This window comes from Petaurus breviceps, unplaced genomic scaffold (assembly GCF_028583685.1).
Source record: "Petaurus breviceps papuanus isolate PSGF00001 unplaced genomic scaffold, PetGlider_PUasm1.0 227, whole genome shotgun sequence".
Lineage (NCBI taxonomy): Eukaryota > Metazoa > Chordata > Mammalia > Diprotodontia > Petauridae > Petaurus > Petaurus breviceps.
This window is the reverse complement of record NW_027185896.1, coordinates 12,137,681-12,149,397: the sequence shown is the minus strand read 5'-3', so window position 1 is coordinate 12,149,397 and position 11,717 is coordinate 12,137,681. Positions and strand designations below refer to the sequence as shown.

At 47.2% G+C, this 11,717-nt stretch overlaps 1 protein-coding gene across 1 annotated transcript; it reads left to right on the top strand.

Annotated features, from left to right (window-relative positions):
- Positions 1–3,293: 3,293 nt before the first annotated feature.
- On the top strand, positions 3,294–8,567 carry LOC138167125 (kelch-like protein 9). Its single transcript, XM_069095785.1, has 2 exons — positions 3,294–6,518; positions 7,981–8,567. The coding sequence occupies exon 1, from the start codon at positions 3,381–3,383 to the stop codon at positions 5,319–5,321; it is 1,941 nt and encodes a 646-aa protein (XP_068951886.1). The 5' UTR covers positions 3,294–3,380; the 3' UTR covers positions 5,322–6,518; positions 7,981–8,567.
- The last annotated feature ends 3,150 nt before the right edge of the window (positions 8,568–11,717 follow it).

Here is an 11,717-nt window from a genome sequence, read left to right as displayed (position 1 = left end):
AAGGAAGGGGACAAGGGAGGGAGGGAAGGATAGAATTTGGAACTCAAAACTTTAAAAAAAAGAGAGAGAAAAAAATATGTTAAAAATTGTTTTAGATGTAATTGGGAGAAGATACAATATTTAAAAAAAAATATACCAGATAGGGGCGGCTAGGTGGCACAGTGAATAGAGCACCAGCCCAGGAGCCAGGAGGACCTGAGTTCAAATCTGGCCTCAGACACTTAACACAAAAAACTAGCTGTGTGACCTTGGGCAAGTCACTTAACCCCAACTGCCCACCAAAAAGCAAAAAAAATTCTATGCCAGATAAAACGAAGGTTTCCATATATACATTGTTAACTAGAGAGAGAGAATTATACCTCAAACAGTGAACCTCTATTCTATGGATCTTTTTTTTTTCTTTTTAAGTATGTAAATAACTATCCTGCTTGTCTCAGGATCTTTCTGGTCTTCCTTCTCATTTCATTTTTTTTGATTAGGATAGAAGAGAGCTAGTCCCAACATGCCTTTCTCTCCTGCCTCCCTCCCTCCAAATCAGAAAAACAAAACAAAACCCTAGTAACATATATAGTCTAGCAAAGCAAATTTCCCCATAGGCCATAACCACCACCACAACAAAAAAACATATCTTTCATCCTGCATCTTTATTTCATCCCCTCTTGGCCAAATAGTGGGTTCCCAGCTCCTACAGCATCCATTCCAAACCTCACGTTTCCTCAAATCTCCATGATACACATTTCCCAAGCTCTTCTGATAAACATTTTGCTTTGGAGTTCACTGGAAAAAATTGGGGTCATCCATCTAGCTGTCTTAAAATTCTTCTCCCCTTTCTTGATCTCTTGACATACCAATCCTTATCTTTCTTGACCTCTCGTTCATTGGACAACTGTCCATAATCAACTGATTACCGATTCTTGGATACATACAGGGACACTCAAGGTTCATTCTCCCACAGAAATGCAGGTTATACCTCCCCTAGAAGATTCTGTGGGTGTTGATGAGGGGCTTTGTCTAATGCCAATGACTTTAATCCCATTTCTGTGTGTTGAATTCCAGTGTTAACTATTAGTGATTAGTGCCTCAGTTCCATTTAATCTATTCACATAAATTAGCTTTTACTAATGAATATATACTAAGCAAGAAGTAAAAATATTCCTTCCCAGTATCTGGAGGTGTGGGACACTCTAGGCTCTACAATCTTACACCTTGGGAAGACTAGACTCCTTAAAGTAGTTTCTATGTAGTATTGGCCTCATCAATCACTTCCAAAGATTGAACAGCTGCTAGATAAAACCCTTGTCTCAGCTACTTCTAGACTGGGTCAGACAAGCTGCCCAGTACCTTCCTTCTCATTTGGCTTCTGACAAATTCAAAAGGCAGGAAAAATACTCAATTGATAGAAGCAAAATAGCAGGGCCATGCAGCAGTCACACACACACACACACACACACACACACACAACACCCCCAACCCTCCACCCCCTACAACCTGTGTGGAGACAAGGCCTGAGGCCTCTCTCCCCAGAAAAAAAGGCTTTGCCTCTTCATTTGAACATTATTCTAGACTGGAATTAGCACTAGCTCTCATTTTGGCCACTTAGTGCCTTTTGAAAGGACACCAGTTCCAGCCAATCAATTAATTTCTCTCTTTATCATGTGGTTAGCAGACTGGAAACAGAGAATGTCTGCATATGCTCCTCCAGATCTCCAAGCCAGCACTTCTATTACACATCATCATGCTTTCCCAGGCAATCACTTTCATGTTGGGATTGCATCAGCCGAGTGTTCTGCACATGCTCACACCAGCTCTCCCTCCCTCTTCCCCTTTACACTCTATCCCTAGTGCTTAGCACTAAACATTTAATAAGATGCTTGCTGTAGTTCCCAGTTGTCCCTACTCATTTATTATGCTCAGTCTTTTCTTTAAGCTATGCCTTTGTTGGATTTTGAAAGCCCAGTAGATCTGTATCTGTCGACTTTAGGACTGATTACACTCAGCTACACGTTAAGTGTATTTACCAAAAGATTTTCTGATTGTCTTGATCAGTAGATTGGAGTTTGGGGCAATGGAAGGGAATGATAAGGAGAGCAAGGGTTTTCAAAGGACCTACGTGAAATAATTTGCTCATCTTGTCAGTTTCAGATCAATCTGAACTCGTGTTCACACAAAAGCTTGTAACAACGGGAAAATAGGCATGTGCAGTTAAAACCAAAAAATTAAAATAAAAAAAATCACCAGAATAGTGAAAAGGCTCAGCTCCAAAGAAGAGGCAGGAAGATGTTCTTCTGTCACTGCCAAGGGGGAGGATGATGGGTGTGTTCTTAACACTCCATATCCGGTCTGAATTGGTTGATCTATTGGCTAGTTTTGCCGAAATATTTGCTCTTTCTTTGTAAAAACAAAAGCTGTCTGAGAGGTGGAGGGGGGGAAGGGATGACTTGGGGAATGGAAGTGATGTAAACGCAAAAGTTGCGGACACACTTTTTCAGAGAAAAGTCAATCTTCCCTTATGCATAATTATGAAAGCGACCTCCATCTATTTTTTCTCTTAAAAAATCACTTTATTTTTCAATCATCAAGCATTTGTTTTTTCTCCCTCCCACCTGCCCCCCCCACTCCCTTTAAAACACACCGCCCCCTTCCCCCAGTAACCGAGGTGCATAGTCAAGCAAAACAAATTTCCACGTTCCCCCATCCAGAAATGTACGTCTCTGCAGTTGCGGCGGCGGCAGAGGCGGCAGCAGCAGGAGCCCCAGCAGCAGCCCCAGCAATAGCAGCCGCCGCAGCCCCGACCCCCGCAGCCCCAGCAGCCCCAGCCCCGGCAACAGCAGCAGCAACAGCAGCAGCGGCAGCCCCACCACCAGCAGCCCCAGCCCCGAGCCCGGCGGAGGCGGGGGCAGAGTCCGCTCCAGCGGCACCAGCGGCTCCCAGGCTGGGGGCCCAAGGCTTGGATCTCTGCCGGAGGACCAAGGCCCGGGCTCCGGGGACCGAGCTCCGGCGGGGCCTGACGACCCCCAGGGACCGCCCGGCAGGCTAGGGCACGCGGAGCCCGAGGCCCGCCGAGGGCCCAGAGCGGCGGCCGGGGCTGCGCAGCGGCCTAGCACGGGTCGCGGAAGCCGGGGGGCCTCGGGAGGAGGCCGCGAGCCCGCCAGCGCCCCCCCTCCACCTCTGCGCGCCCCCCCCAACCGAGCCCGCGGGCGCGCGAGCGGCGCAGCCCCCTCCCCTCCCCCTACTCCTCCTCCTCCCCCCCCCCCCCCCCCCGCAGAGGAGCCGAGCCGAGCCGAGCTCCGGAGCAGCAGCGGCGGCGGCGGCGGCGGCGGCGGCAGCGTCAGCAGCGTCCGTCCCGGGCCCTCCGCGGACGAGGGCAGCGGCGCGGGGGGATGGACCATTGCGGCCCCGGAGGGGAGCTCCTGGCGGCCATCGGCGAGCGGTGCCTGGGGCCCGACGAGGAGGCTCACGTGAAGGCGTCTCTGGGGAGCGGCGGCGGCGGCGGCGGCGGCGGCGAGATGGGCGTGTCCGCCCACTTGCAGTCGTCCAAGGCCGGCACGACCCGGTTCTTCCGCAGCAACACGCACAGCTCGGTGGTGCTGCGGGGCTTCGACCAGCTGCGCGGGGAGGGCTTGCTGTGCGACGTGAGCCTGGTGCCCGGCGACGGCGATGAAGCGTTCCCCGTGCACCGGGCCATGATGGCCTCGGCCAGCGACTACTTCAAGGCCATGTTCACGGGGGGCATGAAAGAGCAGGATCTCAAGTGCATCAAGCTGCACGGCGTGAACAAGGTGGGCCTGAAGAAGATCATCGACTTCATCTACACGGCCAAGCTGTCGCTGACCATGGACAACCTGCAGGACACGCTGGAGGCGGCCAGCTTCCTGCAGGTGCTGCCGGCCCTGGACTTCTGTAAGGTCTTCCTCATCTCGGGCGTGTCCCTGGAGAACTGCGTGGAGGTGGGGCGGCTGGCCAACACCTACAACCTGACGGAGGTGGACAAGTACGTGAACAACTTCATCCTGCGCAACTTCCCCGCGCTGCTGCACAGCGGCGAGTTCGAGAAGCTGCCCTTCGAGCGGCTGGCCGCGGCGCTGGCCAGCAACAGCCTCAAGCACTGCGGCGAGCTGGAGCTCTTCAAGGCCGCGTGCCGCTGGCTGCGCCACGAGGAGCCGCGCATGGAGCTGGCGCCCAAGCTCATGAAGAACATCCGCTTCCCGCTCATGTCGCCGCAGGACCTCATCAACTACGTGCAGACGGTGGACTTCATGCGGGCCGACAACACCTGCGTGAACCTGCTGCTGGAGGCCAGCAACTACCAGATGATGCCCTACATGCAGCCCGTCATGCAGTCGGAGCGCACGGCCATCCGCTCGGACAGCACGCACCTGGTCACCCTGGGCGGGGTCCTGCGGCAGCAGCTGGTGGTCAGCAAGGAGCTGCGCATGTACGACGAGAAGGCCAACGAGTGGAAGTCGCTGGCGCCCATGGACGCGCCGCGCTACCAGCACGGCATCGCCGTCATCGGTAACTTCCTCTACGTGGTGGGCGGCCAGAGCAACTACGACACCAAGGGCAAGACGGCCGTGGACACGGTCTTCCGCTTCGACCCGCGCTCCAACAAGTGGATCCTGGTGGCGCCGCTCAACGAGAAGCGCACCTTCTTCCACCTGAGCGCGCTCAAGGGCCACCTGTACGCCGTGGGCGGCCGCAACGCCGCCGGCGAGCTGGCCACCGTCGAGTGCTACAGCCCTCGCATGAACGAGTGGAGCTACGTGGCCAAGATGAGCGAGCCCCACTACGGCCACGCGGGCACCGTTTACGGGGGGCTCATGTATATCTCGGGGGGCATCACTCATGACACTTTCCAGAAGGAGCTCATGTGCTTTGACCCGGACACGGACAAGTGGACTCAGAAGGCCCCCATGACCACGGTCAGAGGGCTGCACTGCATGTGTACTGTGGGAGAAAAGCTTTACGTCATCGGCGGCAACCACTTTCGGGGAACCAGCGATTACGACGACGTTCTCAGCTGCGAATACTACCTGCCGGCCCTGGACCAGTGGACCCCCATCGCCGCCATGTTGAGGGGCCAGAGCGACGTGGGGGTGGCTGTGTTCGAAGATAAGATCTATGTGGTGGGGGGATACTCTTGGAATAACCGCTGTATGGTAGAGATAGTCCAGAAATACGATCCCGAGAAGGATGAGTGGCACAAAGTGTTTGACCTGCCCGAGTCCCTCGGGGGCATCCGGGCTTGTACCCTCACCGTGTTTCCTCCCGAGGAAAACACTGGCTCCCCTTCTCGAGAGTCGCCTCTTTCTGCCCCTTAAACCAGGCCTCTGGATTCCCTTCACTCGGGGGTCCTCTCTGGGTCTGGGGGTGGGGGGAAGGGTTCGGGAGGGGGGCAGTCTCCCTAATCGTCCTTGGTGTTCAGTAGTCCTTAGCTTCCTTAGCTTACCCTAGTTGGTACAGTGACTGAAAATGACGTCATTTGTGATGTTTGTGTGTTGTGGAATGCTTATCCGTGCTTAACCAGAGCATCCCGAATGTCTCTTCTCCAGAGATGAATGTTTAACCCATGACAGAGCAAGGTATTGTCTCTGGCAGATGGTTCATTTCTGTGCATCTCTACTTTGTGTGACTGTGTGTTGGGCGGTGGGAGGCTTAGAGGTGCTGGGCCAGCTTACAGGAGGAAGCCCAGTGAGTGAGTCACCTTGCCAGTGGGATGTGGTTTTTGTGTGACCCTGTCCTGCGTGCTTCCAGGGGGGCCTTTTCCCTTTTGTTTTGTGACTGCTGGTGGTTCAGGGGAGGCAGTTTGGGATGAGCTGCTTCCCCCTGTTCATTGAGTATTTTGGCCATCTCCCTCAGCCCACCTGACTAGGTGAGATACATTCCAAGCAGAGGAAACTGCTTAGACAAGAAAATGTCATTGCAGAAATAGTATGAAAGGCAAGGCCTTATGAGCCTGCCATCATTTATATCATTGTTTTTGGTTTATTCCTTTTCTCATGTAGGCATATACAAGAGAAATAGCAAGTTTTAAAAAGTTGATAGTTACAGAAAATAGGAAATTTAAAACAAATCCTTTTCCAACAAAGTTTTTGTTTACAGCAACAGTTAATTAATCGGCTTAATTATTACTGAATTTAGGGGAATGGGGCAGGGAGCAGCTTCAGCCTGAGACACTAGATTTGACCTTGCTTCAGTGTCAACCAATACCAGTGTCCCCCTGAATTCTCCCTGTTCTCCTTGGCTATTGATGTAACTTACATGTCATGTCCTCTTCAGAGTTGCTGTTAATAAGGTTACTTAGCACAAGATGCACCTTCATTGAGAAAGTGTCTTTGCTTCATGAACTCAGTTTCACATTTTATCTTATGTTCAATAAAAATTTTAACAGAAAAAAACCCCAGTATGCCTCTTTCTGCATATTGATTTTGTCACTTCTCTTTCCAGGGTTAGGTAGCCAGCTTCCTTACACTTCCTCTGGTATCATAATCAGTCATTGTACTGATAGGTGTTAATATGTTTTTTTTTCCTTTTTTGGAGGGCAATTGGGGTTAAGTGACTTGCCCAAGGTCACAAGGCTAGGTTTTTGTGTGTGTGTGTGTGTGTGTGTGTGTGTATGTGTGTTAAGTGTCTGAGGCAAGATTTGAATTCAGGTCCTCCTGACTCCAGGACTGGTGCTCTATTCACTGCACCACCTAGCTGCCCCTTTTAATTTGTTTTTTTAGTTATTGGTCTTTACAGTGTTGTTATGGAATCAGTTTTCTCCTGGTTCTGCTCACTTTACTGTATATCAATTCATACAAGTATTCCCAGGTTTCTCTGACAGTGTCTCTCATCCTTTCTTAGAGTATAAAAATATTCTGTCACATTCACATACCATACTTTCTCAGCCATTCCTCAACTGAAGGTCACCTCCTTAGTTTCTGGGTCTTTGACATTTTTTTATACACATGTATCCTTTTCCTTTTTCTTTGATCTCCTTGGATTATAGTTCTAATGGTGGTGGGGATGGTCAAAGGTTATATTCAGCTTAGGTCCTGTGGGGGCATAGTTCCAGTGGTTTCCAGAATGACTTAGAACAGTTCATAGCTCCACGAAATAGTGCATTAATGTGCCTATTTTCTCAAAACATCTCCACCATTTTCCTTTATTTTTTTGTCCATCTGTGACAATCTGACAAGTGTGACATAGAACCGCAGAGTCGCTTTAATTTCAGTATTAGCAGTTTTGAGCTTCCTTCCCCTGCCATGACAATTTCTTCCCTTGTTGTATCCTTTGACCATAAAGTGACGGCTTATAAATTGGGGGGGGGGGGGTGGCGGCACTTATTTTTGTAAATTTTAATCATTTCTTATATAACTTTGAAATGAGACCTTTATCAGAGAAAATTTCTATGAGGATCCTCCCTCTTCCTCCCCCCCATAACTATTTCCATTCTAATCTTAGCTGACTTGGTTTTGATTCTACAAAAACTTTTAAATTTTATGCAATGCATTTTATCTTTTTTTTTTTTCTTCTTTATCCCTTGTTTGGTCAACAGTTGTTCCCCATCCATAGGTCAGAAAGAAAATTGTTTCCTTGTTCTTTTTTTCTTAATGATATGACCTTTATTTTTAAGTTATATTGACATTTTGGATAATCCTAGTGTATATTATGAGATGTTGGTCTAAATTTAATTCTGTCGGGCTTCTGTACAATCTTCCTCAGCAGTTTTTGTCCATTAGTGAATCTTCACCTAAGTAGTTGGCTTCTTTGAGTTTACCAAACACTAACTTACTGTTTCTTTGCTTCTGTATGCTTCAAACCTAATTTATTCCACTGATTGATCTCTTTTAAAAAAAAAAAACCAGTGCCAAGGGGTGGCCAGGTAGCTCAGTGAGTAAGAGTATCGGCCCCAGAGTCGGGATTACCTGGAATTGAATCCAGACTCAGAAACTTAGCACCCACCCAGAAACACCTGGCCTTGTAACATTGAGCAAGTTACTTAACCCCAATTGCTTTAAAAACAAAACAAAACAAAAAACAGTGCCAAATTATTTGGATGATTTCCTTCCTTTATAACAACTTATTTTCATATTTTATATTATTTCCCTTAAGATTCTAGAATTTTTGTTGCTACAGATTAATTTTATTATTCTTATTTTTAGTTCTATAAAGTAATCCTTTGGTACTTTGATAGCTGTAGTAGTAAATAAGCAATTTAGGTAATATTGTCATTTACATCATAGTGGCATGGTTCAACCATGAGCAATGGGTATTTCTCTAATTATTAAGGTGTGTCTTTATTTCCTTAAAAAATATTTTGTAGTTGTATTTAGATAGTTCCTGTGTATATCTTTGTAGGTAGTCTTGCAAGTATTTTATAAATTTAAGCAGTTATTTTAAATAGAATTTCTTTCTCTATCCATTCCTACTGGATTTTGTTCGTAATATACTGAAATGGTGATTGTTTATGTGGATTGATTTTATATGGTGCAACTTTGCCAATGTTATTGTTTTCATTAATTTTTTTAAGTTAATTCTCTAGAGTTCTCCAAGTAAATCAATATATAATGTGTAAAAAGTAATCATTTCGTATCCTCTTTGCCTGTCTTTATTCCTTCTATTTATCTTTCATGTGCTAAAGCAAATATATCAAATGGTAGAGGCAGCCATGGTGGATAGCCTTCCTTTATCCATGATCTTCATCTATTTTCCTCAAATTAATTTTTTTTTAAAGATTATTCTCATATGTCAGATGTTCTTTGGGAACTTTTCCTGGGCATGTGGCATAAGATGCTGGTCCATACCTTTTCTGTCCCAAATAACTACCCCATGTGGTTTACATACTTAGTGAGAAGGATAGGGAAAAGGTAGCAAGGTCAGATGGCCTGACCTTCAAAGAAGGAATTGTTGGATGAAGATGGGCAAGGGAGATTGTAGAAATGGCAATATAAGAGCGGCTAGGTGGTGCAATGAATAGAACATGGGCCCTGGAGTCAGGAGGACCTGCTTCAAATCTGGTCTCAGACCCCTAACATTTACTAGTGTGTGACCTTGGGCAAGTCACTTAACCCCAACTGCCCTGCCTTCCCTCCTCCAAAAAAGCAAAACAAAACAAAACAAAACACCAAACCAATGGCCGTGGAAAAGAAGGAATATGCCCACTGTTTCTTCTGGGCCTGTGGAAAGAAGAATAATAGGGGTGAAATGCATAGCATTTTCTGAAGAGATGTCTCATGGAGAGACTTGTTTGAAATTCCAAAAAAGTGTATTCCATAGGCTTAGAAATTGAGAATAGTAAGAGACCATAAAAATGACTGTAGATCACTAAAACTTGGAGAACTTTTTTAGAGTAACTGCTTTTTTGCAAATCTTCCTTTTTTAGAGTAACTCCTCCTTAAAGCTCCTACCTGTGAAGTATCCAAGTGTGAGGTTTTCAATTTGAATAAGGGACCATAGAGAGCATTGCATAAAGGTCTTGATTTTGAGAGAGAAGTCAAGGGAGCCCCCACTCTGACCCCCCCCCAGTAGGAGTGACTTATACTAGTGTCAGGGAGAGCCAACAGGGGTTCAGCCCCTGGGTGAGTAGAGAGTCAGAAATGTCTTCACCTTGCTTTAGGGTGGGTTCTGACTGAATGCTTCAGAGGACAGATGGCAGGTCTTTGGTTTGGGAGCTGGAGGACCACTTGGTTGGGAGGGATGCAGGTTCCTGCTTCCTGCATCTCTCTGGTTGCCAAGGGAAACAGGAGCTGACCTATAGTGCAGCTGAATTCTTTGTCAGTCTCTGTATTGAGTCCTGTTTCCCAGCACCTAAACCACTGCAGAAAGTCAGCCTGGGCTACAGCCCAGGCTGTTTCTGCAGGCACATAGTTTCAAACAGACACTCCAGATTTCAAGTAGTGCCCAGCTTTTTGTACTCAGTCTTGGGTTATTTGGGAAGAGGAGACAGAGGAACACCAGTGTCCTTCCTCTTAATGCCAGGATTTCTTTCTGGTTGGTGGGAACACCACATTTGTCCTTGAAAAGTATCATCTCCCCATGTCCCTGGATTATTCAGTGTTCCCTTTCCCCTCTCAATTTAAAGACACAGGGGATTCCTATCCATACCTCTGGGGTGGTGGTAGTAATATGTAGGGAAGGTCACCCACAACCAGCCCAACCCCCCTCCCCAATAGGAACTTATGGCTGAAACTATAAGGATCAGAGCAGACAGGGTGGGGAGTTGGGGTGGGGTTTACTTATTCGGGCATAATAGGATTGCCTTTGGACTGGGAAGTGCCTGGTGGAGCTTCTTGGGAGAATGTGGGCCTTTTCCTGATGGAGAAGATGAAAGGGCGTTTTCCTTAGGAATGGAAAGGATGGGATGAAAATCAGTTGTGGTCAGAGACTTTTTGAGGGACCAGGGGAGGACAGAAAAAAGTAGCAGCCTATGAAAGGGTCTCACCAAAGCCAGCAAGCAGACTGAGAATTCTGAGAGCAGGACTTTGGTCTTCGATGTATATGTGTTTCAGGATCTCCTCTACCCTCAGGACTCTGCATAGAGGAGACTGAAGTTTCTATTTGACCACTCAGTTGGAAGGAGTGGCAGCAGATTAAAAATATGCCCCAGGTCTTTTTCAGCCATAACTTCAATCTAGCCACTGTTGACCTAATCACTTTGAAGAACTTTGCTATGTTTGAGAGTAAAGGCATAGACACAGTTACCTCCTGCAATATAAATGAGAACTCTCTGACCAGTCCCTAAGATAGACCCTAGAAAGGTACAGATGGATGCAGTTTGGGAACAGTGAATGTACTCAGGATGGGCTCCTTGGAAGAGGGGTTAATGCTTTTTGCTGAAGGCTCTCAGGATGGAAGAAGAAGGAGCCCACCATTGTCTCCTTCTGGGCACATCTTTGGATTACATTTTGGCTGAGGCAAGAAGGAAGACAGAGAGAGATAAGTGGTTTCAAGTGGGTGTTGGGCTTACCCTGTAGTATCCTAAGTATTAGCTATGGAAGTTCCTTAAAGATATGGGGGTGATTTAGAATGATAGAATTAGAGATCCTTTCATTTCAGAGATGAGGAGTGGCCTGATTTGCTCTAAAGTTAGTCATATAGGTAGTTGTAAATGGGAGAACAGTGAGTTTAGACTCTTCTGATTCAGAATTCTTTTCACTACATCTGGCTTCCTGCTGAGTTTTCTCATTAGCTACTTCTTGAGAAGCCTAGTCCTGAGGCCAGGAAGATCAGCAGGAGCCTAGGAGACATACCAGAGGCCTAGCAGTAGCCTAGGACCTTGCTCAACAATGCCAGATCATTTTCTGTCCAGACATAGAGAAGGTCATTGGGGAAGGATTCATTAGGGAAATATATAAGTTTGGACATCTTGACTTTGAGGGGCTGGTGGGAGAGCTATCCGGAGATGTCCATCAGGCAGAGGGATATTCAAGACTTTTTTTCAGAGAAGGTGGAACTGGAGATTTAGATTTAGGAGACATCTTAATTGTAGAAAGTAAAGGCCTAATGCTAGAGAAGAAGAGAGCAGATGAGGGGGGAAGGGAGTGTTATCCAGATGTGGGGACTAATGAGATAAGACCAGTAAAATACTGGGAATGTGAGGGATTCCAGAATGGAGGGGAAGGCAAAATTGAAATGGCCATATCAGGGGATCAGAAATGCAGGCTCTGTGGGGTGGATAATTTTGAAGGTGTAAGGTCTGAACCACCATCTGGGTAGCTGAAGAAGATCTTGTT